Source organism: Propithecus coquereli, unplaced genomic scaffold (assembly GCF_000956105.1).
Source record: "Propithecus coquereli isolate 6110/MARCELLA unplaced genomic scaffold, Pcoq_1.0 Scaffold241, whole genome shotgun sequence".
Classification (NCBI taxonomy): Eukaryota; Metazoa; Chordata; class Mammalia; order Primates; family Indriidae; genus Propithecus; species Propithecus coquereli.
This window is the reverse complement of record NW_012147964.1, coordinates 3,252,480-3,279,767: the sequence shown is the minus strand read 5'-3', so window position 1 is coordinate 3,279,767 and position 27,288 is coordinate 3,252,480. Positions and strand designations below refer to the sequence as shown.

The window sequence follows — 27,288 nt, the reverse complement described above, 5'->3', positions numbered from 1 at the left end:
ATCTTTGAGCACCACGCATGTAGCATAGACAACCACACACATGCTAGTATCAGTGAGACCCTGGTCCTCGACAGCGGCTGTATTTGGAGGGACACCCTCATCCGGCCAAGTGCCAGTTCTCTCGACTCCCCAGGTCCATGGGATGTTCATGTGCGGCCAGGAACGTCACTGCCCCCTGTAGCCTTTGCTCGAACAAATATTATCACCGGTGACAACAGCAGTGTAAACTGGATCCCATGACAGAGTGTACAGACAGAGTGTTCCTTCCTGTCCATGGCCACAAGCCCAAATCTGGTCTGTCCTAGTGCATGACAAAGGCACCGCTGTGGCCTCTGGCCACACCCTTCCGCCGGGAGCACCCATCCCCTCTGCACAGGACAACTCCCTTCACTCTGGTGGCTAAAGCTCCCGCCGCTGGTAACTGGGAGGTCCACACGCCACCCAGCATTCACGGGACAGATGTTCATTGACAACCTGCTACTCGCCAGGCGCTGGGGAAATGGCAGAGCGCCAAGTGGGCAGAGACAGACAGGAAACAGAAGCCCGAGATAATTTCACAGGGCTCTGAGTTCCACCGAGTTGACAAAACAGGGTGAAGGGACAGTGCATGGCTCTGGGGGCGACTTTGGACAGAAGGGTCAGGCGGAACCTCTCTGCAGAGGCTTCGAGAACGGGAAGGAGCCCAGCCACAGGGGAGAGCTGGGTGAAGGCGTTCTGGGCAGCTGGCGTGACATGTGCAAAGGGCCTGGGGCAGGAATAAATGGGCAGGGAGAGACTGTGTGGCTGGCACCTGGCGGGCAGGCCGGGAAGGAGGGACGGTGAGAGAAGCCGACGCCCTCGGGCCTGTGCGCCGCAGTGAGAAGTGCGGGTTTCATCCTGCCGTGCGGTGAGGAGTGAGGCCACTCGACCTATTTTATGTGTTTCAAAGTCTCTGGCTGCCAGGATGCGGAAGCCCCGTGCGCGGCTGGTGGGGATGCCAAGTGGAAAACGGTCTGGCGCTTCCTCCAAAAGTTAAACAGAGTTTACCATGAAACCCAGCAATGCCACTCCTGGGTTCCATCCAAAGCACTTGAAAGCAACGACGCGAACAGATATCGGTACACACACTCGCGGCAGCGTCACTCAAACGGCCGCACGGTGGGAGCGACAAGTGTCCATCGACAGATGTGAGGATAGACACGTGCAGTCCAGCCACACGCTGGAGTATCACTCGGCCATGAAAAGGGACGAGGCTCTGACACAGCCCACAGCGTGGATGGACATGAGGACGTCGTGCTCAGTGAGAGACGCCAGACACAGAAGGACACACGGTGTGAGACTCTGTTTATATGAAACGTCCAGAACAGGCAGATCCACAGAGACGGGAAGCAGGATGGCGGGTGCCAGGGGCTGGGGAGGGGGTGGGGAGTGAGCGTTTCATGGCGACAGAGCCGCTGTTTGGGAAGACGAGAAAGTTCTGGAGACGGAGGGCGGTGGCGGCTGCACAGCCATGTGAGTGTGCTGAACGCCGCCGGGCTGTGCCCTTAGAAATGGTTAAGACGGCGAATTGTATGTTACGTGTATCTCACTACAATTAACGATTCTTTTTAATTCTCTGGTTGTTGAGTGACTTCTGGACTCTCAGACGCTGGGATCCCTGTGAGGAGGTGGGGCTAGCAGGCCGAGTACAACGCCCCGGTCCAGGCTGGTGGCCTGGGAGGGGACAGAGCGGGCCCGTTTAGTTTATCTCTCGGATGCAGGAAGGGGAGGACGTGCTGAGGCCATGCTCACACTGCTTTAAAACCTGGCGGGCCGCCGGGGCGCCCGGAATTCCCACTCGGGCCCCCGCCGTGCCTGTGGGGACCTCTCGGACCCCCAGCTTCCAGCGTCGGCTGCCACGGTGAGCTCGCCCTGTTCACTCTCCGACCTTCGCGGCTCCCAAGTGTAGCTGGCTCTGCTGCCTGCCACGTCCGCCTCCCAGCCCAGCCAGCAAGAGAGAGCCAAAGCCAGGCCCTGGAATTCCCAGCTACCGGCTGTCACCAGCCATTTTTAAACATCAGCCGGCGAAGGTTCAACTCTCTTGGTCCTGGAAGGCCATGCCGTACACGTGACGCGGGCCACGGCCATCTTCCCTGCCCCTGTCCCTCTCGGGAAAACTCCAGCCATCCTTCCCAGCCTGGCTCTGACATCTTCTCCGCAGCACCTGCCTTGGCCTTGTGTCCAAACCTGTGTCTCAATCCTCATCACGTAACACCAAATCTCGGTTTATAAATATATAAAAGTGCAGAGTCTTTCCCAAGGCCCACCAGGCCGTGCGCGACCTGCCCTGTCCCCTCCCCGCCCTCCCCTCCTCCCTCTCTCCCCCTCCTCACTCTGCTCCAGCCACAGGGGCCTCCTTGCTGTTCCTCCAACACCCCAGGCGCATCCTGCCCCAGGGCCTTTGCACGTGCTATGCCTCTGCCTGGAACACCTTTCCCCGCAAATGCCTGCCTGGCTCACTCCCTGGCTTTATTCAAGCCTCTGTTAAAACAGGTTTTATCCGCGCACAGCCCCTGGCGCACAATCTGTGCCTAAAGTGAGGGAAGTTTGGGATTTCGCCTCCCCAAGTCCGTCCTAAGAAGCGTGACCACAGAGCTCCTGTGCATGTCCAGCTGCGTCACAAGCTGCCGTGCTGTCCCTGAGCCCCTGCCCCCATCCCGTTCTCGTGGCTGTGCGAATTGAAGCACAAGGAGAAACTGTGATTCTAGCATTCCACACGTCTTGAGCACCTACTGTGTACTAGGCCCTGTCCTAGGCGCTGGGGACACGGCAGTGAACAAAACAGATGGTGATCTCAGCTGCGTGAAGTTCACGTCCACAGGTTTCCTCCCTGCCATCCCCAGGAGGACCAGCGCTCCAGGCACAGTGTGAAGGCCGCAGGCTAGACTGAAGGTGCACTTCCCTGGTAGTGTGGCAGGAGGACTGGAAACAAAATTGCCCTGGGCTTCCAGGAATCCTGGTACACATCCTGGCCCTCTCTAGGGAACAGCTCCTCCCTCCCTGGGCTCTAGTCTACACGTCCCCAAGGCCCCCAAAGGAGAGAACCAGCTGTCCGCCTCGCCAGTGCTGTGTGGCCTGGGCAAAAGCGCTTTCCCTCTCTGAGCCTCCCTGTCCTAGTCGTGCAGAGGATCTAAAGCCCCTGCCTGGCCCTTCTCCAGGGGGTGTTTGGCCAAATCGAAGGGGAAAAAGCAAGACCACAGATGTACGTTCGTTGGGACACTCATCGGTCCCCGGGGGACAGAACCGGGAAGTCTGGATGGGACGTGTGGGGCCCGAGAGGCGGCGGCGTGGACCGGGTGACCTCGGGGACGCCGGCCTCTGCCCCTGGCCTCCCCGCCGTGTCCTTCCTGCGAGGCGAGTCTGCCCCAGAGTTTCCAGCTCCCTCTCCGCCGGCGCCTGGGCCGGAGCCAACCGCTGGGGAATCGCTTTCAAAGAAAAGTTTCTTTTTCTTCCCACCCGGCCCGGCTCTCGCCCCCGCCTGCTCCGCGGCCTGGCTGCGGGCCCTGGCAGGCGCCCGCGGACGCCTCGGCCCGAGGGTCAGGCTGGTGGCCGCCACTGTCCCCCTGCCGTCCCCAGCGCCACGCCGGGCCTGGGCCGCTGGAGGGGAGGCCTTGGGCCGGGCTGGCGGCCCCCTTGGCCCACGTCAGAGGACCCGGGGACCCCGAGGGGAGCGTCGGGGTGACTGGTTCAGGGTGTCCGGCCTGGGACGCGCCCCTGTAGGCCGCAGGGCCCGCTTGGAGGCCTACAGACCCGGCCCGTCCCCACCCGGGGACGCCTTGGGAGGCCACGCCACCCCATGACATCATCGCTCCGGCGGCCATTTTCTCGCCTCTCCCGGCCGCTGTTCCAGATGCTTCTCTGGGCCTTGGCGGCCATTTTGTGCGTCCAAGAGGAGCGGCTGGGCTGGCACCGGGGGGCTGTGGGCGCCGGGTCCTCGCTCTGCGGCGGGGGCGGTTGGGGGACACAGGCTGGCGGTGCCAGGTGGCCCTCTGGGCCGGGGGGACCCTGCCTGGCCCCGTCCCGCCCGCCCCCTGCCAGGGCTGCCCCGCGGCCTCCAAGGGGTTAAAGCTGCGCGTGCCAACAGGAGGGCGCGGCCAGCGCGGGGCACCCACTGTCACTGCCACTCGGCACCCACCGGGCCCCGGGCGGCTCCAAGGATGTGAGGAGCGAGGTTAAAAATACCCACACGCAGGCTGCCCCCCCACGGGTCCCCTCCAATGTCAAATGTGTCAGCGCCACCCGGGCTGGGGGGGGCGGACTTAAAATAACTCGCTGTTTACATTCGGAGCAAATTCTTGGCCGCTCGCAGCCGAGCGAGGCCTCCCGGCGGGGCAGGAGCCGCGTGTGCCCACCGCCCCGGCGCACACGCGCGGCCCACATGCCGGGGACGGGCGCGCCGGAAGCCATTGGTGGCCACACGGTGGGCAGAGCCAGGCGGAAGCGCCCGAGGACACCCTCTGCCAGCTCTGGGCCGCCCCCCCAGCTTCCCCTTCCGTCTGACGTTTCTTGGGTCTTGTCACCACCTCGGCAGCCGGGGGAGCTGGGAGGACAGGACGCTGGCCTGGCGGCCGGGCCAGGGGAAGCAGGAGGAAGACGGGGAGCCCGGGCGTGGAGGGAGGGCCCGCCACCCAGGGCCCGTCCTGCCCCTGTTGTGCTGTGTGGCTCCAGGCAAGCCCTGCCCCCTCTCTGGGCCTCAGGGCGGGTGGAGGGGGGCAGAAAAAGGCCCCAGACTTCGGAGTGGGGTCAGGAGACTGGGTCTCCGTCCTAGTCTTGCCTGGGGAGGGGAGGGAAGGGCTACAGACACTTCTCAGCCCCTCTCTGTGCCTCAGTTCCCCTTGCTGCAGAAAGTGGATGCTGAGGGCTGAGTGTTGAGTGTTCCATTTTACAGAGGGGGAAACTGAGGTTTAGGGAGGGGAAGGGGCTCGCCGCAGGTCTCACGGTCAGTCAACGGACCAGGGCATGTGAACCCAGCTCCCCACAGGTTTAACCTGCTGCCTCGGATGTGGGGAAGGGTTGGAAACCGCAGGGAGGGGTGAGGGAAAACTTTTCGCCTTCCCAGGCCTTCCTGTGGTGTGTCTCCCTAGAGCCCTGCACACAGTCAGTGCTCAATAAATGCTTGTACACAGCTGGCACTCGATAGATGCTTGTAGACAAATAAGTGTGTTTATTCCCACAGAGGCTGGCACACAGTAGGCACCCAATACATGCTTGTTGCATGAATAATCAGGGTTATCCCAATGGAGCCCGGCTTACAGCAAGTGCAAAATAAATGCTTGCCAGACAAAGGAATCTGAGGAACAGCTGGAAAATTAGGGGGCATTCAGAGTGGAGTACCAGGACCAGAGAGCCTGCATGACCTGTCCAGTCCCCTCCCTGCCCTCCCTTCCTCCGTCTCTCCCCCCGCCCCCACTCTTCTCCAGCCACACAGGCCTCCTTGCTGTGCCTCCAACACACCAGGCGCCGTCCTGCCGCAGGGCCTTTGCACGGGCTGTGCTCTATCTGGACAGCTAACTGCTCTCTCTCTCTCTCTCTCCCCGGATCTCCCCAGACCTCAGCTCAACTGTCCCCTTCTCAGACAGGTCTTCCCCGCACCCTTCCCCTCTGGCAGCCTCTGGCCGCTCTCAGTGACTCCCAGCCCTCTGTTTCCTTTCTCCCAGAGGAAGTCAGTGATTGCGCCGGTGTTCGCTTATCTGCCCCAGGGGAACGGCACCTCCGCCAGGGCAGAGGTTTGGTCCGTGTTGATCACGGTGATCACGGTCATGCCCCCAGCATCTAGAATAGGGCCTGGTCCACAGCAGGGGCTCAATCCATCTTTGTAGAAAGAGAGACAGGAGAGAGGGAGGGAGGGAGACAATGCGCTGGGGAGAGCAGGAGGAGGGAAGGAGGGAAGGAAACAAATGCAACTGAGTGAGGGATCCCCGTTGGAAGGGCCGGAGCAGGTGGACACAGGGAGGCTGGGTGGTTCTGAAAGGTTCACAAGGGTGACACAAGGGATCTCTGACAACAGGCACAGGGAATGGCATGGGACGCCACCCAAGCATGGCCCACCTGAGGCTCCTTAGTCCTCTGCAGATCGGTAAAAGCCCCGTGTCCTTTGTGAAGCTTCCTCACCTGTTCCCAGGTCCAGGGAGGAACCTATGGCAGGAGGAGCTCAAGGAGGTAACAGGAACCTGTGCTGGGGAGAGGGGCCCAGGAGGGCTTCTTGGAGGAGGAGATATTTCAAGCTGGGGCCTTGATGTATGAGTAGGAGTTCGCCAGGCGCAGGAGGGCCTTGTGTGAAGTGAGCACAGCGTGTGAAAGCAACCGTCACCATCCCATCTTGCACTTATCGATTCTTGCTATGCGCCGGGGGCTTACTCAATCCCAGGAGCTAAATACAGGTTTACAGAGGGCAGACGAGGCCCAGAGAGGTTAGGTAATTGGTCTGAGGGCACACAGCCAGGAGTTGGGTCCGTGCAGAGGCTCGGCCACACGGCCCTGCCACCTCCATCAATGTGCCTGAGCCCAGCACGTGAACGTCGGGTGCGGCAAGGACTGAAGGCAGCACCGACTGTCCACTCCAGCCCTGTCCCACGGGAGTCAGAGCCACGTGGCGTGACCACTCATGGCCTTCCTTGCCCCAGTTGGCTGCGTGACTCCAGGCCAGCTCCCCCGTTCTCCTCGTGCCTCAGTTTCCCCAGCTGTCCGATGGATCTGGGACACTTGTCCGTGCTGGAATCTTCCCAGGCGCCATGGGGATTCTGCATCTGCGATTTCCACTTTGCAGGAATAAAACTGAGGCTCGGCTCAGAGGGGGGTCAGCGGCGCGTGGCCTCTCTCAGCCAGTCCTGGGTTCACCTCCCACGCCTGCGCCCTCCCTCCCGAGCCTCCTGCCTCACTGGTGTTCATCGCTGAATTAGCACCTACCGTGTGCTGGGTGCTCACCGGACCCGCTAACAGTTGCAGATTATCACCCCCATTTGACAGAGGAGGAAACTGAGGCACGGGATGGGGCAGGTGGTGGCCCCAGGTGTGGCCGGGTACCTGGCAGGAGCCCGGCGCCCTACGGCCTTCCCAGGTACCGGGGCCCAGATCCCAGCCTGCCCACTACCAACGTTCTCATCCCAGGGGAGTTCCCAGGTGTGCCCGGCGAGGCCTGCCCTCCTCTCCCTGCTCCTCCCCTGCATGTGCCCAGGCAGGTGCCGCGGGAGGCACGGGACGGAGGGGGGTGGGCAGGTGCCAGCCTCAGACAGGGCGCCTACGACCCAGGTGACCGGACACTGAATTCTCACACCGCTGGAACCAGCCTGGAATTGTTTCTCCTTTGCCTCTGCCCGGCTGGCCCAGTATTGCTGGCCCTGGCTCCCACCCTGGCCCCCCACAGTCTGCCCTCCCTGCAGCAGCCAGAGGGCGCCTGTGAGCAGCTGAGTCAGGGCCTGTCCCTCCTCTGCCCACATCCCTCCATGGCTCCCACCTTCCTCAGGGTCAAAGCCCAAGTCCTCCCTGCAGCCCACCAGGCCCTGCATGACCTGCCCCGTCCCCTCCCTGCCCTCCCCTCCTCCCTCTCTCCCCCTCCCCACTCTGCTGCAGCCACACGGGCCTCCTCGCTGTGCCTCCCACACGCCAGGCACAGTCTGTGTGCACGGGCTGTGTCCTCTGCCTGGAACATCTTCCCCCAATTCTTTGCATAACTGGCTCCTCCTCACCCCACCCCACCGGACCGTGAGCTCCATCAGGGCTGAGTTTTTGTCTGTCTTGTTCACTGCAATGTCCCCAGGGCCTGGCACACAGTAGGCACTTACTAAATACTTATTGGCTACTGGTCGAGTGCCGATGCACATGCTCGGTGCTGCCCTAAACTCTCCACGCACCTCGACTGCATTCTCCCTTGGCAACCCCCCAAGGCCAGCGCTATTTTACAGATGGGGAAACTGAGGCCCAGAGCGGGGCCACCACTTGCCTGAGGTCACACAGTGACCAGGCGGCGGGGGGCGAGACCCCGTGATCCCACACCGCCCTCCCTCACAGACATCCCTCATTGCCCAGATGGGGAAACTGAGGCTCAGAGAGAGAAGGGACTCGCCAAGTGTGACAGGCAGAGCTGGCAGCGTCACAGCCCAGACCTCTGGCCAAGCGCAGAGGGGCCCCTGCGCCTGGGAAAGAACGCAGTGGGACAAACAACATCAACAACAGTAATCATAGTGACCGCGGCGACGGCACGGATGGGCGTCCAGTCACCAGGGTTTACGAGGCTCGCCTATGAGTTCGCGCCAGGACCCGCGAGGGGAGCCGAGGGGGACGCGGGCCCCTTTAAGAGCCTCCCCCTCCCCAGCTGGGCGCTGGCCCGGCCTCCCTTATGTAAGCGGCGCTGCTGCCTTGCGTAAACTGGTTACATAAGGAAGCAGGGAACAGGCTTGTCCATCCGGCAGCAACCTGTCCCGGGCCGTCCACGGGGCCGGCCTGGGGCACGGGAGCGCCAAGGCCGCCCAGAGCGGCCACCAGGCACAGCCCGGGTTCGGGTTCAAGGCCCTCTGGACCAACGCCTGCCTGGGGGACACCCCAAATTCCCAGAGACAGTCCCCCCTTCCCCACCAGGCAGGAAAAGGTAAAAGGTTTCTAGCCTGAATGGACAGGGCTGTTCCCATTGCTCAGAAGGTGAAACCGAGGCCCAGAGAGGGCAAGTGAGCGGCCTGAAGTTGCACAGCCCTGAGCAGAGGGAGGAAGGGATGACACCGGAGCAACATCTGGGCGGTGGGGCATCAGCCTGCGCCTCAACCTCCCAGCTCCCCTGTCTGTTAAATGGGGCTTTCTCAGCAGGGCCTGGTATGCAGCTGGTGCTCAATAAATGCAACGGCAGAGGCAGCACTGGGTAGTGTTTAAGGCCCTGCCTGGCCCCCGGCCCTGCCCTAATACCCTCTGAATTCTATTAATGGACTGAGTCTTTGCAGAGCTCTCTGTAAAGCAGGGACAGCCACTGCCTCATTCCGTGTGCGAGGAAACTGAGGCACAGAGAGGCGAAGATAACGCCTAGTCCACATGGCGGGTGGTGGCCACAGGGCAACAGCAGGTGCTCTATCATTGCACAGCGGGTACAAGGAGAGCGCTGACTGTGTACCAAATCCTGGCCCAGAAAAGGGTAATATTCTGTCTGCCCAGGAACCCACGGGGGTCAGGGGTGGGGTGGGCACAGTCTCCCCTAATCTAGATGGGAAACTGAGGCAGAGGGAGAAGGGATTTATCCAAGGTCGAACTCAAGCCCTATCACAGCTCCTCCTCCTGGCAGCCTCCCCCTGGCCCGGGGTCCACCCCTCTGACCACGTGGGATTGGGGTGTCTGAGTACAAGCTTCCCCTCCGCCCCACCAGGTACATCCTTCGGATGGGGTGGGGTTTGGGGGTGGAGGGAGCCCCCTGTCCTCCCCTTCTCTCTGGGCACTGGCCCTTTAAGGCAGCACTGCTGCCTGGGCATGTCCCAGGGTGACCCCAAAGGGCGGGTGTGGCCAGGAACAAGAGGCCCATTCAGCTGCCTGCTGCCACCTCCGGGCAGCCCACGGGGTGGGCTGGGGGGCAGGGAGGAGACTGGCAAGGCCGGAAGAGGCTGCGGGGTACAGTGGGAGGGGAGATGCAGAGCCCCAGAGACAGAGGCAGACAGAGAGACACCTGGCCTGGGCTGCATCTCTCACCTGCCTGGCTGCCCAAGTGAAGGTTGGAGGCCTGCCCACCCCCAGCCAGCCTGCACCCCCCAAAGATGCTGCTTGATCCAGCTGAACCTGCTGCCCACCCGCCAGCACCAAAGCCCTGTAGCCTCAAAGGCGGGATCCTGGGACATTCTGGAGAGGTCCCTGATGTACCTCAAATAGCCCCTTCCCCGGGCGGGGGGGACTGGCCCTGGGATCTCCCAGACACAGGTGCGAGTCCTGACTCTGCCCCTTATCTGTGTGACCTTACGCCAGTCGCTTTGCCTCTCTGGGCCTCAGTTTCCCCATCTGTTAAATGCAGGCGGCGATGGTAGCTGCTAACATCTAATGAGGGCTTAGATGAGCTAGGCGCTTGGGAAGCCCTCAGGACAACTGTGGTCCCCCCATAAATGCACCCCAACACCCCAAACACACACACCTCCCACTAGATACACAACCGACAATCACAGCCACCGCCTTCAACTGAAGCACTGCGGGCCGCGGGCCAGGGGTGGCCCCGCTGTCCTTGTGAGCCCGAGATCACATAGCTGGGAAGAGGCAGATCCGCCCAGACCAGACGCGGGTTGGGGTGCACCAGTGGCCCCGTAACAACCTCCTGGAAACACACACTTGCTTATGCCGGGGACTCCTGTGTCGCCGCATCCAATAAACAACAGACGTTACCCAGGAGTTAAAAAAAGTCTCCTTCTTGTTCCTCGGCCCACCTGATCCCAGGTTTTCACAGCCGCGTAACCCCACGAGCTGCTCCCCTTGGGCCCGAGGACCTCACACCACCCCAGAGCCCCCATCCAGCCGCAACCAGTACAGAAAAACCTCCAAGACACCCAAATCTTCCTCCTTCCTCCTCGCATCCCCTCCCCCACATCTTTTCTGGAATATTCTGCTTAGTCAAGTGGTGCCTGAGGCTTACTCAACTCTGGTCTGAGCTTTGCCAGAGAATTCTAGACCCTGCCCACAGATATTCTAGAACCTAGCTCGAGAAACTCTAGAACCTGCACTTGGGCATGCAAGAACTCCATGTCGAAAATTCTAGAACCTGGGTTGGGCATGGTGGCTGACGCCTGTAACCCCAGCACTCTGGGAGGCCGAGGCAGGAGGATCATTTGAGCTCAGGAGTTCGACACCAGCCTGAGCAAGAGCGAGATCCCGTCTCTACAAAAATAAGGAAAATTAGCAGGGCGTGGTGGCACCTCTAGTCCCAGCTACTCGGGAGGCTGAGGAAGGAGGATCACTTGAGCCCAGGAGTTCAAGGCTGCAGTGAGCTGTGATGACACCACGGCACTCCTGCCTGGGTGACAGAGTGAGACTCTGTCTCAAAAAAAAAAAAAAAATTCTAGAACCTGCTGTCAATGGCCAAGAACATATTTAAGGATTTCTTGGATATTGATAAAACCAAACGTTGACTGGATAATTAAGAACAAGTTCTACAATCTCATATTCTCGAGATGCCCAACTGGGAAGATTTGAGATCTGTCCCCAGATGCTGCAAAAGCTCACTGTGAAGAATGCTAGAACCCGCCCCCAGATGCTCTAGAACCCAACTCAGGGGGTTCTGGAGTGTGGCCTTCCGTAAGCAAAAACCCAACAGGGCAAAAACACCTGGAACTGCCTTTTGGACACTGAGACACCCAACTCAAGAAATCCCAGCTCCTGCTCCTCCGTGGTCAGAAATGAAGTCCACGTTACGGAACCAGCTTGGGGGATTCTAGAACTGTTTCTTTGGTGGTTAAAAAACCTAACTTTAAGGAATTCTTAAGCTTCCCTTGGTACAGAGGTTGTCAACCAGGAGTGATTCTGTTCCCAGAGGACACTGGGTGATGTCTGGGGACATCTGCGGTTGTCACAACTGGGGCGTGCTCCCGGGACGGGGTGGGTGGAGGCTGGGACGCTGCTCAGCACCTGCGGTGCCCAGGACGGCCCCGCACAGAGAGTGATCTGGTTCCAAATGTCCACAGGGCGGAGGGGGAGAAATTCCGTGTTTGTATACTCTAGAGGCCCAACGTGAGACCTTCTAGAACACAGTCCTTGGAGTCTCAAGCAACTGGCTTGGGAGTTCTAGAATAATCTGCCCTCACATTGTCAAGAACTCGACTTGGGAGATTGGAGATCTGCTTCCGAATTTTCTAGAACTCAGATCCGGTTCTAGTGCCACGCTGTCCATTGTAGCAGCCACCGGCGCTCGACATGTGGCCTTTCCAAATTGAGATGCGAGTAGACAACACACGCCAGATTTCAAAGACTTAGTACAAAAACAAATATATATAAAATATCTCAATCACTTTCCTATTGCTTAGGTGTTGCGATGACGCTAGTTTGGATGCTCTGGGTTAAATAAAATAGATGGCTAAAATTAATTTCTCTGGTACGTTGACACATTTACATGCGGATACCAGAAACGAAAATTTACATCACAGATGTAGTTTGAATTCTGTTTCCACTGGACCGGGCTGCTCCGGAAGCAGGGCAATTCTAGAACCACCTGGTTGATCAAGACGCCGGAGGAAGAAATTCTAGAACTCAGGCCTTGGGAATTTTAGGACATGTCCCCTGGCGGGTCTAGAAGCTGGTTTGGCTATGGGATTCCAGAGCCTGCCTCCCGTGGAAACCCGTGCTCTCCCCTCTGCCTGCAAGTCAGCCACGCTGAGACACCAGGGTCCCTCTTCTGTCTGTCCTATCACCCCTGCAAGTTGCCCTGGACCGGCCGGAAGGAGCCTTCCTCCTGGGTGCTCTGGGCAATGCCCCACCCCTCAGACATCCAGTGTCCCCAAGTGTCCCCTCGTTCACCCCTCACCAACTCTGACCATCTGCGACTTCCTGCCCACGCTCAGCTGGAGGGAGAAGGGCTGGCCTGGCAGCTGGCTGCAGGGGGTGCACAGAGATGTCCCTAGCTGCCCTCAGCCTCCCCTCGGCGTCCCAGGCACGGGGCCAGGGTGGCAACTGCAGCCCCGCCACAGCGGGTGGCAGCCACAGGTGCAAGGAGATGCCCGCCCCTTCTGCTGGCTGCTTGGAGGGCCGGGCCCCGCCCGCGTGGACAAGGACACCCACAGGGGCTGCCGCGGGAGCACCCACATGCCTGCATTCACGCGTGCAGACGTGCCGCACGGGGACCCAGGGCAGGGGCGTCTGCAGGGGGTGAGGGGACCGAGTCACAGAAGAGCCCACCGTTCCCACCACGCACCACCTGCTAGCAGCTTGGGCTTCTTCACACACGCTGTCCTACTGACATCCCTTGACACGCCCCGGGCTCAATCTGCACGTGAGACAATGAAATCACAGAGCTACGCGCGAACTCGCCGAGGTTGCACAGCCGGCCGGAGGGCAGAGCTGGGACGACAACCCGAGTAATCATGACGATGACAGTAAAATTATCATATTGTCACCATGGATACTATTTTTCTTATTCACGATTACAGAACTATATATAACTATTATTACCTATTTAGTATTACATTATTTTGTATAACGTTGTCTATCATCATGACTAACAAAAAATAATTTTGAAAAATTATGGTAAAGTATAGGTAATAAAACTGACCATCTTAACCATTTCCAAGTGCACAGCTCGGCGGCACTGAGCACATTTACACTGTCGTGCAACTGTCACCACCCTCCGTCTCCAGAACCTTCTCATCTTCCCAAACTGACGCTGTGTCCCCATGAAACACTCACTCCCCACCCCCTCCCCAGCCCCTGGCACCCACCATCCTGCTTCCTGTCTCTACGGATCTGACGCCTCTGGGGACCTCCTGTGAGTGGAATCACACAGTGTGTGTCCTTCTGTGTCTGGTGTCTCGCACTGAGCACGATGTCCTCAAGGTCCATCCACGCTGTGGCCTGTGTCAGAGCCTCGTCCCTTTTTAAAGCAACGCTGGAGTGCAGTGGCGTCATCACAGCTCACTGCAGCCTCCAACTCCTGGGCTCAAGCGATCCTCCTGCCTCAGCCTCCCGAGTAGCTGGGAGTATAGGAGCCACCACGCCCGGCTAATTTTTCTACTTTTAGTAGAGACGGGGTCTCGCTCCTGCTCAGGCTGGTCTCGAACTCCTGGCCTCAAGCAATCTTCCCACCTTGGCCTCCCAGAGCACCAGGATTACAGGTGTGAGCCACTGCGCCCGGCCAACACATCATTTTTGAGTGTTGACTGTATACCAGGCCCTGTCCTCGCGCTGTTCCTGCACTGATTGGACCCGGCACGCCCCGGTCACCCCCACTGTACAGGGAAACTGAGGCCTAGAGCAGCGAGGCCACTTGCCAAAGGGGGCAGTGCCTGAGCAGAGAGGTCAGAACCCGGACCCCGTCTGGCCAGAGAATATGCCCCAGACTCTTCCTGACACTCTGCCCCCTCCCTGCTCAGCCCCCGCGGGCTCCCCACCCGCCGTGTGCGCGGAACCCCCTCCTGTCCAGCCCAGAGGCCTCCTGCCCTCGCTATAAATGCACCACCAGCTGGCATCTGCGCCTCTCGCCGCGCAGCCACCTTCCCTGCACAGACAGACGGCTGTCGCCTGGCCGCGCGGCCCTGGCGGAAATGTCAGGGTGGTGCCAGGAGCTCCCCACCCCTCCGCCACCCAGACACCTGGACAGGGTCGCTCAGTCCCGCGTCCGGTCACAGCCACCCCTGGGTCCCTGGTGCCGCCCGGGGTGTCAGAGCAGAACTGGGGCCTCCCCGCCTCCCTCCTGGAGCTGGAAAGAGGATCTGGGACAGGAATGAGCACTTACTGAGTGCCTCCTGTATGCTTTTCAGGGACTAGTAACACCAATCCTCAATGTAAGGGGCAGGGTTCTCATTCTCCCCATCCCACAGATGGGCAAATTGAGGCCCCAGGAGGGGAGTGCACCTCTCACAGCCTGGAGCACACGCGGACACGGTTGTGTCCAGCATGCAGTGGCCACCGTCACGCGTCCTCTGTGTGCCGGGGTGAAGATCTCTGAGGGCGGAGGAGGCGGGGTGGGTCCCTCGCCCCCAGGCCAAGCCCCTTTCTCCCTCCACCAAATCCCGGGCATGCTCTAAGGACACCCAGGCCCGAGGCCTGGGCACGGCAGGCGCTTGAGCACGGCCCACCCCGTCCCCCACTGCAGTCGTGACGGGACCGGGGCTTGCACGGCTGGGAGGGTGTGGCTTCCATCAGAGAACCTCAAAGGGTATTTTTAGTTTGTTTTGTTTAAGAGGTTTCAATCCATTTCTCATTCTGGCTCTGCCTCTTAGAGGCTGTGTGATCTTGGGCAAGCGGCTGACCGTCTCTGGGCCTCTGCTGCCTTATCTGAGAGTGGGAGGAGGCAAGAACCCCTCCTCGTGCAGTGCTGGGGAGAATTAAAGCAGTTAAGATGCGCCATGGGCCCTGAGCCCGGCACACAGGAAGCGTCCAAGACGGGTGTCTGTTACTATTATTGCCATCTGTATTGTTGCCTCCCAATTCCATCCAGGAGGGGCTGGGGACCTCCCCTCTCTCTGAGTTTCTCCTGCCACCTTCTCTAGGGCACCCCACCCACCCACCAGGCAGCCCCTGCAGCAGCTGCGAGCGTCCCGGGCCGGCCCCTGCCCGCAGTGCCATCCTGGGCCCTGGACAGCCAGCGGTTGGCACCGCGCAAGGCGGGAACGGGAGGCTGGCCCATGGCGGCGGTGGCGTCAGCAGATGGGCACCATCTGGGCTGGCGGCTCGGGACGGGCTGGCAGCTGCCGGGGCGGGCGGGCCTGGCAGCCCCTCCCCCTGGCCCTGGCACCGCGCCCGCCCGCCTCAGGTTTCTCAGGCTGCCGGAGGGGGCGGGGAGGCCTGGCTGGGCTGGGGCGGGCGGGCAGGCTGGCAGGCGGCTTCCCTCTCAGGGCCCTGGTTCCTCCACACTTCTTCCCCCCAACGAAGCCTCCCCCCTGCTCCCCCGGCTTCACCCTCACCCCTGCAGCCCCACACCCTGCTCCCCCGCCAGCCTCAGGGCCTTTGCACTGGCTGTGCCCCCTGCTGGGTACACCCTCGCTGCCCTCTCTCCACCTGCAGGCCTCGTGTCTGCAGTCACCTCCTCAGAGGGGGCCCCCGACCCCCTCCACACCTCTCCCCTGCTCTGTTTTCCTGTCCCACCCCAGTGCACACGGCCCCCCTGCACCAATGCCCCAAGGAGCTCATGTCCCCCCATCACAGCCCCAAAGCTGTCCCCTAGGCTGCCCCCCAGGGCACACACCACAGCCCAGGCCCCTGTGGCCAGGGAGGTGCCAGATGGACGCTGGGTGGCCAATTCTGCCCCAGGAGATGGCCTGGGCTCTGACCGTCTCGCAGCGCCAGTGCCGAGGGGACCTTCTCAGGTCCCTTCCACCCCCCATCCCCCCAAGTAATCGCAGGATGGAGGCCTGGGGTTCCCCCGTAGGGTGCGGCCCCATCGGCCCACCTGACGTTCCTGGGAGAGACAGGGAGGCCGAGATCGGGGTGGGGCGAGGGGGAGCCAGGCCTCGTCTGAGGACGGGGGGACCCGCGGTGCCTCTGTCCACGTCTGTGTGACTCTGCGTTCGTGTCTTTCTCCCCACTGTCTTTCTGTCGGCCCCTGGGCCCCACCTTTGGTCACCACTTTCCATCTCGATTCTGACGTCAGAGGCGGGGCAGGCACCCCCAGTACCCCCCCTGCACCCTGGGGACTCACACGGTCGGGGGAGGGGTGGCGGCCAGTCTTCCTTGCTGTCGGACTCGCAACTGCTGGGGTTAAGCACCGAGGACGGCCTTGGCCCGGGGACCCCAGACAAGACCTCGGCCTGTGGGGTCCGAGAACACAGAACCCAGCTGGGAGGTGGCCAAGCCACGCTGACGGATGCTCACGCTGCACGCCACGATTTACCCCTGTCCCCTTCCACGACACTGACTGGGGTGGGGGTGTGTCACTGGCACAGCAGAGGTGGAAGCTGCCTGGGTCCCAATCCCACCTCTGCCCTCTCTCGGCTGTGTGACCGTGGGCAGGTCAGATCGCTTCCTTGGGCCTCTGTTTCCTCATCTATAAAATGGGCACAACAGTGATTCTGCCTCGTAGGGCTGCTACACGCATGGAAAAGAATTGCTAAGCCCTCGGGAAAATGGCCGGCAGAGAGAACGTGGAGCTAGGAGCTGGGGTTTTAAAGCATGAGCAGGAGTTTTCCATATGGGAAAGGCATTCCAGGAAGAGGGAACAGCGTAGGCAAAAAGGCCCGGCCAATGGGAAACCGTCATCGGAAGGAGGAAGATCGTGTCAGTGACAATGGGGCCCTAGCCTGGTGCCTGGCACTGACGAGCCCACGAGGGTTGTTTGTTGAGCACTTACCAAGGGCACCCTATGTTCCCCATAAGGGGGTGATTTTTGAGCTCCCCATTTTATAGACAAGCAAATGAGGCACAGAGAGGGTCAGCGGCTTGCCCCAGGTCACCCAGCCAGCAGGCAGCTCTCATCCCTGACCCTCACGCCCAGGATGGGCAGGTGGCAGGGTGGGGGGTGTGGTCCGATGGGGCCAGTGGGAGCAGGGACATCCCCAGGGGGACAGTGGGGTAGGCTGGGCTGGTAGCACAGCCTGGCAGCTGGACACCAAGGTGTCTGTGGAGGCCACAGGCCGGCCTGCCTGCCGCGCAGAGGGGGAGGGGGCCGGCTGGGGGCGGGGAGGCGCCCGGAGATTGTGCTGACTGCAGCAGAAAGCGCAGCTTCAAAATTTTATCAGCTCAGTGCGGAGGAGGTGGGGGTGGGGCGGGCGCGGAGGACGAGGGGTGGGAGAGGGAGGCTTGGACCTGCATGGCAACGAGCCCGCGGCCCCCACGCGGCCCCTGCCCGGACACGCTGTCGCCTCCTGCCCCTCTCTGCCTCCGCTGCAGCCCCAAATGCCGCTCCGCTTCCCGCCCTGGTGGGTTTGCTGCTCAAGTGTGGGGCGGGGAAGGGGGGGGGCAGATGCTAAGGTCAAGGTCAACGATTCAAGGTCAAGACCGGGTCACTCTCTGCCCTGCTCTCCCTCCCTCCCACACCCCCTGGAGACAGACGGGGAGCCCACGACCTTGCCTAAGCCTGGCACCAACTCCAGACGACAGCGCAGCTGTTACCCGCATCGTAGCGAGGGGGGAACTGAGGCACAGGAAAGGAACGTGTCTGCACAGCCAGGGAAGAGCAGGGTGGCATCTGGAACCTGGACAGTCTGGCCCCAGGGTCCCCCTGTTCCTGCACACGCCGGTGTGCAACCACCTGTGTTCACGTGGGGGCTGCTGGGGTTTGCAACCCACGTGGGTCTGTGTGTGGAGGGCACCACCCGACACGCCCCCAGCGTGTGCCGGCCACACGCGTACCAGGCCGGCCTGGGTGGGCATGGCAGGGGTGTGACGCGTGCCCATCAGGTCTCTGGGGGCATTCGATCCCGTCCACACGGAGACAGTCCTGGGGACACCCTCCACGCGGCAGGCTGGCGCTCCCCCCCAGTGATCTCCTCAAAGTCCCTGCAGCTCCATCAAGCTAGGCACTCTGATAACCTCCAGGTGGGGGAAACTGAGGCCTGAGCGGGCCATACAGCCAGGAGGCAGCACCTCAACGGACCCTGCTGCCGTCTCAACCACGCCCTGCTCTTGGCACAAGGACCTGCTGACCTTGAGAGGCCGGACGGCACAACCAGCCTCCCAGCTCTGCCCCGGCTGCCACGCCACCTGGATACCCACCCCCACGTCCGCTGCCGCCCGGCCACCCTGCAGAGCCGAGCTCAGCTGCGCCGCCTCCTCTGGGAAGCCACCATGGATTCCCCTGACTCTGCACAAACCCTACGGGTCTCAACATCGGGCATTTGACCCCCAGAGACCTCCAGCAACCCCCCAGCTGGAAGGGCCGAACTCACGAGGCCTCATCCACTGGCGTGGTCTGAGAGTCGATCAACAAACATTCCCGGAACGCACCCCCAGGACTCTCTGAGCTTTCCTCGGAAGACTAGGATGGCCTGTCTCTCTCTTTTCCCCGTCTCTGCTCCCAAGAGCGCCACATCGTGCCCCTCGGACAGGGTCTCACTCCCCGAGGCCTCAGGAGCCGGCCACCTCCCTCAGACACGGAGGTGCATCCTGCCTCCGCCTTCCGACCGCCACAGCCCGCCTGCCTCCGCCGCCCCGCGGCCGCCTCACCTCGCTCGCGCACGAAGTAGGCCAGGTAGAGGTCCAGCTCCTTCACGGCCACGCCGATGTGGTGCGGCTGCACGCAGAGCACGGGGTGGCCGCACTGCGCCGCCTTGACCAGGCGCTCGCCGTCGGTGCTCTCGAGCGGGATGCCCTTGAACAGGATCACCATGACCAGGTCCAGCCGCCACACCTTGTCGGCCTGGCGCAGGCAGTCGATGCGCCGCATCTTGCCCTTCTGGTCGGGGTTCGAGAGCACGCAGCCCGGCGCCTTCTTGCCGGTGATGGCCAGCACGAAGTCCTCGCGGCACTCGGGCCGGATGTCTTTGCGCAGCTTGGCCAGCAGCCGCGACGCCCACTTCTGCTTGACCTCGGGCTTCTCGCCCAGCAGCTCGTCCTTCACCGCCCGCTCCTCGTCCTTCGACATCCGCTTCTCGTGCTTCTTGAAGTACTTGCGCTTCCGCGCCTGCAGGTTGAACCAGGTGTAGGCGAAGGCGCGGACGTGAGGCAGCAGGGCCTCGATGAACGGGTGGAACTCATCCTGTGGGACAGGGGAGGCGACACGTCAGCAGGAGGCCGGGCACTGCGGACCCATTGCCCTGTCCGGAAGACTGAGGCCAGAGCCGGGCAAACCCACCAGATGGGGAGTCGCAGGCTGGGCGGCCGCTGCAGACCCACCCACCCCACCGGGGACAAACGGAAGGCCAGAGGTGACCCAGCAGTGGGGCACCTGCAAAAACCCATTGCCCAGGTGAGGAAACTGAGGCTCGGACTGGGAGGAAGGCACAGGCCACGGCAGAAGTTCATGGAGGACCACCTTGAACCTCCATATACAGAAGGAGCAAGGCAAGGGTCCCAGGTGGGGGCTGACAGAGGACTCATCGTACAGATGGGTAAACTGAGGCTAGAGACTGGGGAAGTCGTGGACGCATTCTGTGCCTGCTAGAAGGGGGTCGGCAAACTTTTACGCCAAACAACCAGATGGCGAACATTTTAGGTTTTGTGGGCTACACACAAAATTCACATTAGTGCAGAATCAGCCCTACGCGAGATGAGAGCGATCAGAGGGGCCGTGGGCCAATAAAACTTTATCTACAAAGGCAGGTGCTGGGCACTTGGCTCCAGGCTGCGTTTGCAAAGCCCTCATGGGGGAGGGTGAGCGGCCACCTCCTCCAATGCCTAGCGCAGGGCCGAGCACACAGTGGTGCTCAATGACTGCAGGAGGAACCAGAGACAGAAACATCGAGGCCCAGGGAGGCTCCGAGACCCGGCCGGAGCTGTGACTTCAACACACGCTTCCCATCGTGACTCATCCAGGGGTTAAGGGCGGCCACAAAACCCGCTCTTTACAGACGAGGAAACTGTTAGATTAGTTCATTTGCCCACAGTCTCCCAGGAGGCAGGAAAAGGCCCGAGACCCTGCTGCCAGCTGCTGCGTGGCAGGGAAACTGAGGCTCACGGAGGGGTGGAGACCCGGCCAAGGTCCCACAGGGGTCTCAGGGCTTGTGTGAGGATAAGAACCAGGACCCTGACCGCCCTGAAGGCCATCGACCCTTTTCCCAGCACAGCCTGTCCTCCGCGAGGCTGGGGTCCCCGAGAGAAAGAGAAACAGCTACTCCGGACTCCAGTCCGTGTTCCGGCTGGGCGCACGCAGCACCCCCCTGCCGGGGCACCCCCTTGCTGTGTGCTCCGTGCCCCCTGGGCCGCCTCCAGCCACAGGACGCTGCAGGGTGGGGGCGGGGACATCAGATGTCACCTATTACTGAGGGTCTGAAAATAGCCTCCCCACCTGGTGAGGCCAGGGTGAGGCAGGACGGGGCTCCGCTTGGGCCAGCCCAGCTCCCCCACCTCCGTGTCCCCCGAAGTGTGAGTCATCGTAACAGCTGCAGCTGGGACTGGACCTCGGGGCCCTTTTATGCCTGGCCCCCGCCACCCCCGAGCGGACCTGCTGAGGCAGACAGAGGATGGAGGGGCCCACCCCAGTGCCCGGCCACCCTTGTCCTCTCCTGCGCCTGGAGGCTACTCGACATTCGAGACCCAGAGACCCAGAGTAATTTGTCCAGCGTCACACAGCTGGGCAGCAGAGCCCAGGCCACCTGGCCAGAGATGCAGGGGGCCTGGCGGGGGGCCAGGTGGTTCGGGGTGGGGGGATCAATAGAGACACAGGTCACTGCCCACGGAGGGGGCGCCAGGTGGGCAGGGGGCCAGGACGACAGTGTCCAGGTCTCCTCTCCCTGACTCCTCCTCGCCCTGAAGCCCCTTCTCTTTTTGACCTCCTGTCCCCCGAATTCCTTCTCTCAGCCTGGGCCCCTTCTGGGGACAGGTGCCAGGGAGGCAGGCAGGAGTGGGAGCCCACGTCACTGGTAACCCAGGCTGGTTGTGGAGGCAGAAAGAAAAACAGCCTGTAACTGGGTCATGGACCTGGTGCCCCCTCCTCCCTCTGGCGTCCTGGGAGGTCAGAGCAGGTGAGAGACCCGGCCCATCACTCTCTTTGTCCCACAAGACCTGCGACAACCAGGCTCTCTTCCCCGGGCACCTCCCAATTCCCTCAAAGGGTGAACAGGCAAAGGAGGCAGCCAAGGCAGGCTAGATGCTGAGAATCCTCCCAAACTCCTATACATCCCTCAATGCCCCATCTCCAGTGTCCCTTCCTTCAAACAGCCTCTCCCCAGGGTTCCCCCACACCTAGCCTGGACTGTACAGGCTGGGGGGTGTCTCTGAATCCAGCTCTATCACCCCGCTCTCTGACCCTAAGGCCCAGGGTTGAGGCACCCACTGCCAGGGAAGGAGATGGGGGGATATTAGTTTCCATTTTCACTGTCAGTATGACCCAGCCTCAGTTTCTCATTCTGTACAATGGGCAGAAATGAACATTGCAGCCTGATGAAGATGGGTGGAGCTTGTTCCTTGCCCTGGTAACCAGAGATACAAAGCCACAGGAGAACAAGGCCGGGCCTTTTCCAGAAACCCCAGCGTGGCCCATTGGGGCTTCCTGGCCAAAGAGGGCAGCAGCGGCTGAGACAACTGTGCCCTGGGCTGTGCCCCTCTCTCAGCCTCCCTGTGGTCCCCCCACCCTGAAAGTCCATGCTAGCAAGCTAGGACACGAAACTCCAATTACAAGTTTTCAAGATGAAAGTGATTCAACAATCCTTAATGGGAATGGATCTCATCAAACTCCTATGCATCCTTCAAAGCCCTGCTTCCAATGCCCTCTTCTATAGGTTGGGTGATTTGTCCAAGGTCACATGGCTAGCAAGAGGCAGAGCTCATATTCAATCAATACTGTCTGGCACCAGTGTCAGGGCTTCTAACCTGGGTAACTCCTTTCCCCCAGCTCAGAGCATCGGAGCTTGTGAATAACTCTCATCTAACCCTGTGAGGGAGGGATTCCTTCGGTTGTTCAACAAATACCTACTGAGTGCCTGCTGTGTGCCAGCCCCAGGCACGGTGCTGAGGATTTGGCAGCGGCCTGGGCTCAACCCTCCCAGATCCTGACCTGGGACACATGTCAATAAGTCAACAAATATGTACCAAAACGTCAGGTTGAGCAAAGCGCTCTGAAGAAATGTAAAAGAGTCTGAGGGGCCAGGGAATCCCTGAGGGATGGGTGTTCTTTAGCTGGAGGTGGTCCCAGGAAGGTCTCTTGCAGGAGGGGACACTTGAATGAAGACCCAGAAGATGACAATTCCGGGTAGGAGCTTTCCAAGTGCAGACAACAGCCCGTGCAAAGGCCCTGGGGCAGGACAGTGCCTGGAGTGTTGGAGGCACAGTGAGGAGGCCCGTGTGGCTGGAGCAGAGTGAGGAGGGCGGGAAGGGGACAGGATAGGTTGTGCAGGGAAGAATTGGGTAAACTGAGTCCAGAGAGTGGACACTCCCTGCCTAAGTGACCAGTGAGCCCCCTGGGTCTCCTGACTTCCCTCTCTGTGCCCTGGTGTCCCTGGAGGATGAGGAGGGCTGAGCCAGGGGGCTTGGGATGTAGGGGACAGAGACAGGGAGTCTGGTTGCACCTTTTAGAGGCGGAGGGTCGAGCCGTCAACTCTACAAAATGGGAACTGTCACCGCACCTGCTGTCTAGAGGAAGAGACTGAGGCACCGAGCGCTGAAGTCACAGTCAGGAAGGAGACCCCTGAGCCTCCAGTCCCACTCCCGCGCCCTTGAGCCCGGGGTCTGGGCTTGGTCACACATTCGCCACACCCTCAGGGAAGCCGGCTCCCGCCAAAGAGGCAGCCCGGTCCTGCCCTGTCACCTCGTTTCCCGCCCGCCCCCCTGCCCGGGCGCCCGGGCGTGGATTCCACCTGTCCCCACTGCTTCTTCCACCATCCCACCCTCCATCTAAGCTACCACCACTCACGCCTCCCCAGGTACAACGGATGCTGACGTCCACCCAGGTCTGGTCAGACCGGGGGACACCCTGCACAGGGCCCAGCAAGAGAGAAAAGACCAACAGAAAAGCCCCCGGGGGGTCTGAGCCGAGGTCGGTCACCGACTGTCCCTGTCCCCTGGCCCAGAGCCTAGTTTATGCCGAACTAAGTGACAGAACAAAGGGAGAGTGAATTGGAAAATGCCTACGGGATGTTTAACGCAATTATTAGTTTAGCAGCAACCACGATCACCGCAGCACTTATTTGGCACCTACTGTATACCAGAGTGGAGTATCTGGGGACAGCATGATCGTGTCCCCCCGTTTTTGTGTGGAGGAGAAATGGAGGCTCAGAAGACCAAAGTCCCTTCTCTCAACCAACAGAATCGTTCATCCGTTCACGATGCAGCCGGTATTTATTGAGCACCAACTGTGTGCCAGGCTCTGCACTGAGCGCCTCCCTGAATCCTCAGCCACAGACGGGAAGAAGGCTCTCGGTCTCTGTCTCGGTGACCCCCACCCCCTACTCTGGCACATTTGAGGCGGGGCAGGGCCGTGTCCCCATTGGTGCATGTGTCAGGGAGTGTGCACGTATGTGTGCCGCACGTGTCACGGACGCGCACTGGGTAAGGGGGCAGCCCTCGTGTGTGTAAACACGGGCACACGTGGTGGGGGGCGCCACACGGGGCCGGAGGCCTGGGCAGGACAGGGTGGCGTTTCTGTCCGTTTGGTGCGAGACGGGAGGGAGGACGGCTCAGACAGGGAGAGGGAGCGCGGGAGGGAGCGAGAACGCTGACTCGGCCAGAATCCCAGCTTTCCTGATTTACAGGGCGCCGGCCCTGGCGCTGAGGCACCTCCGCCGCAGAGAGGGGAGGGGAGACACAGGCACGGAGAGAGACACGCCGGAGAGACAGAGCGCGGGAGAGACACCCGGAGAGAGAGCGTGCCTTTTAGGGGAACAAATCACAGGCCACCAGCCCACCTGCCCAGGCCTGGACAACCCGCCCGATGAGACGTAGCCCCAAATCCCAGCCCCGCCAGCCTCGCTGTGCCGCCGGGAGCGGGTCCTGGCCCTCTCTGGGTCTCAGCCTGGGAGGCTGGGGACCACTGGCCCTGGCAGAACCCCCTTCACCCCCTCCGGATCCCACCCTGCTGCCTGTGCCTCCCCATCCCCCCACCCGGGCCACATGACAATCTATTAAATCAAACCCAAGCCTCAGTTTCCCTGCTGGAGAAATGGCAGTAAAAAGAATGCCGCTGTCACGCAGAATGAGGCAAAGGAACGAAGGAAAGAATGAATGAATGAGGGAGGGGCCCAGGCAGCCACGCGGGAGGAGGTGGCCTCTGCCCAGGCCCAGCCTGTGGCCCGGCCCGGGGAATCCTCGGCGCCCGCAGCCAAGAGGGATTTGGCCCCAAACCCGGAATAACTAACTAACGTGGCGGTGGCGGGCGGGCGGCGGGGAGGGAGGCCCAGCCGGGGCGGGCGGGGAGGTGGCCTTTCCCGCCGCCAGGATTTATGGAAGTAACGGCAGCCCCGCGCAGTTCCTCTTAAGAGTAAAAGTGAAAAAGCGTTTGAGTCACCGCCGAGACCGGGACGGGGCTCCCAGAATGCTCCAGGGCAGCGCGGGCAGGGCCCAGGTGGCACAGGGCGGGCTGGCACCGGAGGCGCCCCCCACCCCCCGCCGGCCTCGGCTCCCGGGAGGAGGATCCGGGTCGGATCAGCTAAAAGGCAGCAGCTATTTTAGGTCGGGCTTAGGTTGTAAAATTAGCCGGGGATGGGGCGAGAGGGAGGCCCAGAGACAGACAGAGATGGGGAGAGATGGGGAGAGACACACAGAGACAAAGAGAGGGAAAAGAGAGGGGGAGAGACAGAGAAGGAGACAGAGAGATAGAAAGAGACAGATGGGAACTTGAAGGGAGACAGAGACAGGGAGAGACAGGCACACACAGAGACCGAGAGAGACCAAGATGAGAGCATCGGGGCATGTGGTTTGGGATAGTGAGGCAGGTGGCCAGGAGTGGGGGGCTCTGCATGCAGCAGTCAGAGGCCTTCTAAGCTCCCCCCCACTGGGGACCCCAGACCAGGCTCGGCCTTGGAGGAGCAGCAGGGATCCCACTCCGGCTTCAGGGGAAGCGAAGAGGAGGGTCTCCGACTCCCCTCCAGGGCAGGGGGTGCCAATGGGAGAATCTCAGGAAAGGAGGAAGCCCCCTGTCTTTGGGACACTGCCTCCTCCTCTCCCTGTCTCTTGCACACAGCAACCCCGGGCGTTTTGGAGCTCTCCTCCTGGGGAAACTGAGGCAGAGGCAGCAAGTTCTCGGGGGCAAAGCCAGGGCTCCCCACTCTCGCCCCCCCTCCTCAGGCAACTGAACGGAGGTGTCCCCTGAGCAGCTCCGAGGGGGGAATTCCGGGGCACCCTGGCATAGCCGCCCCTCCTGCGTGGCCCTCTTGAGCTGGTCAGCTTGGGAAGGGTGGGGGGCACCTTGGAGCCACCCAGGCCACCCCATAAGCCCAGAGGCTGCGAAGTCTTCTCAAGGTCGCACAGTAAGACCAAGTTGAACCCTAGTTGTTCTTGGGAAGCTTCAAGGAGATGTCTGCTTTGGGGAATTCCCCCCGCAAAAGCTGCTAAGAAAGGGAAACTGAGGCCTAGAGAGAGGCAGGGACTTGCCCAAGGTTATCCAGGGGGATCACAGGGTGGACAGGCTTGAGACTCCCTCAGCACCAGCCCCCACGTTCCCTGTGGGAAGCCAAGGGCTCCCAGTGGCAGCTGGAGGGGGCTGGTGAGAAAGATCCGGCTGTGAATGGGGGCCCCAGGATCACGCCTGGGGTCCCCAGGCCTCCACATTCCCTGGGACACAAGCCAGGCATCCACACGCTCCCCACACAGTGCTCTTTAGGAGCCCCGACTCTCGCTGGAATTGCATGCCCCACGTGCAGCACTTTACAGTTTGGACGCCACACTGGCCCTCTCTCCAGAACCAGCCTTAGCTCCATGTCCTTCTGGGGAAACTGAGGCCAGAATCTCACTAGCCTACAGACACACAGCAAAATGGGGGTGGGGGGCCCCAGATCTGGATAGCAGAAACCTGCAGTGCTGGGGGTCCGGAAGGGAGTTGGGGGCATGAAGTCATGCCCCAGGGAGCGGCTTGGTGCAGGGACAGCCGCCCCTTCCCCTCGCACCCCTGTGGTCATTGCACAAGGCTCAGCCGGGGGCAGGCTGGGAGCGCGGCCAGGGGTGAGAGGCTGCGGGAGGGGGCAGGGGCAGGTGCCGGGCTGGCGAGGGCGTCCGCAGCGCCGCAGTGCCCGGGCCAGACCCCGGAACGCCAGGCTCGGCTCCTCCCGGCCGCAGCCCAAGAATCCAGGATCCACGCGGCGAAATTACCGGGATCGTGTCGGGGAGGTGGCGGGGTGGGGGCGACAGGGGAGACGGAGCCGGAACGCGGGCACCCTTCCCCCGCTCCCGGCGCGTCCAACTTCGCGCGCCCCTCCCCCTCCACGCACACGTGGGCCAATAACGGGGGGACCCGCGGCGGCCGAAGGCCCGGCACAGCCTTAGCTGGCGGGGGTGGGGGGGACCCGGGGACACAGCAGAGGGGTCCTCTTCTCAAGAAGAGCTGGGGGGGACCCAGGGTCCAGCCACGACCTCCTGGATTCCAATCCGGGGCAGGCCGGGCGCCTCCCGCACAGCCCTGCCTTTGGCTCGCCGGGGGTGCCCCCCTCCCCGACCTTCCCGAGCGAGGGGGGCGGGGAGCGCGTCCCGAGTGGGGGGAGGGCAAGTCTGCAGACCGAGTCCCCACGTCCGCGAGGGGTGGGGGCGTTGGGGGTGGGGAGGACAGGGCGGGAGTCCCGGGTGCGGTGTGTGTATGGGGGGCGTGCGGGGTAGGGGTCCCCGGCCCGACCCATCCCCCACCGGACCCCAGCCCTTGAAGGGGGCATCCCGGCCCGGGTGGCGGGAGGGACGCGCGCCTTTTTCGTCCCGCCTCCTCTGGCTTCAAAACTCCGGGGCCGAGGATGCGGGGGGCGCGGGCCGGGGCGCGGGGGCGCGGGCGGGGGCCGTACCTGAGTCAGGCAGAGCGGGGACGAATACATCCCGGCGCGGCGGAGGCGCGGGCCGGCCGGAGCGGGCGCACCGAACTTACTGAGTCATTTTTCCAACCCCCCCCCC

The 27,288-nt window shown here is 61.8% G+C and overlaps 1 protein-coding gene across 4 annotated transcripts in view; it reads right to left on the bottom strand.

The window, feature by feature from the left end:
- NFIC (nuclear factor I/C (CCAAT-binding transcription factor)) overlaps positions 1-27,266 on the bottom strand; it is a 56,338-nt gene extending 29,072 nt beyond the window's left edge. For all 4 annotated transcript variants that reach the window (XR_001137583.1, XM_012646275.1, XM_012646277.1 and 1 more), the window contains exons 1-2: positions 27,183-27,266; positions 18,775-19,306 (exon numbers count right to left, since the gene is read on the bottom strand). Coding sequence is in view for 3 of the 4 variants with exons in the window: in XM_012646275.1 (XP_012501729.1) it covers positions 18,775-19,306; positions 27,183-27,212 (562 nt within the window). In the remaining variant the exon portion in view is untranslated. The remainder of the gene's footprint in view (positions 1-18,774; positions 19,307-27,182) is intronic.
- Positions 27,267-27,288: the final 22 nt, after the last annotated feature.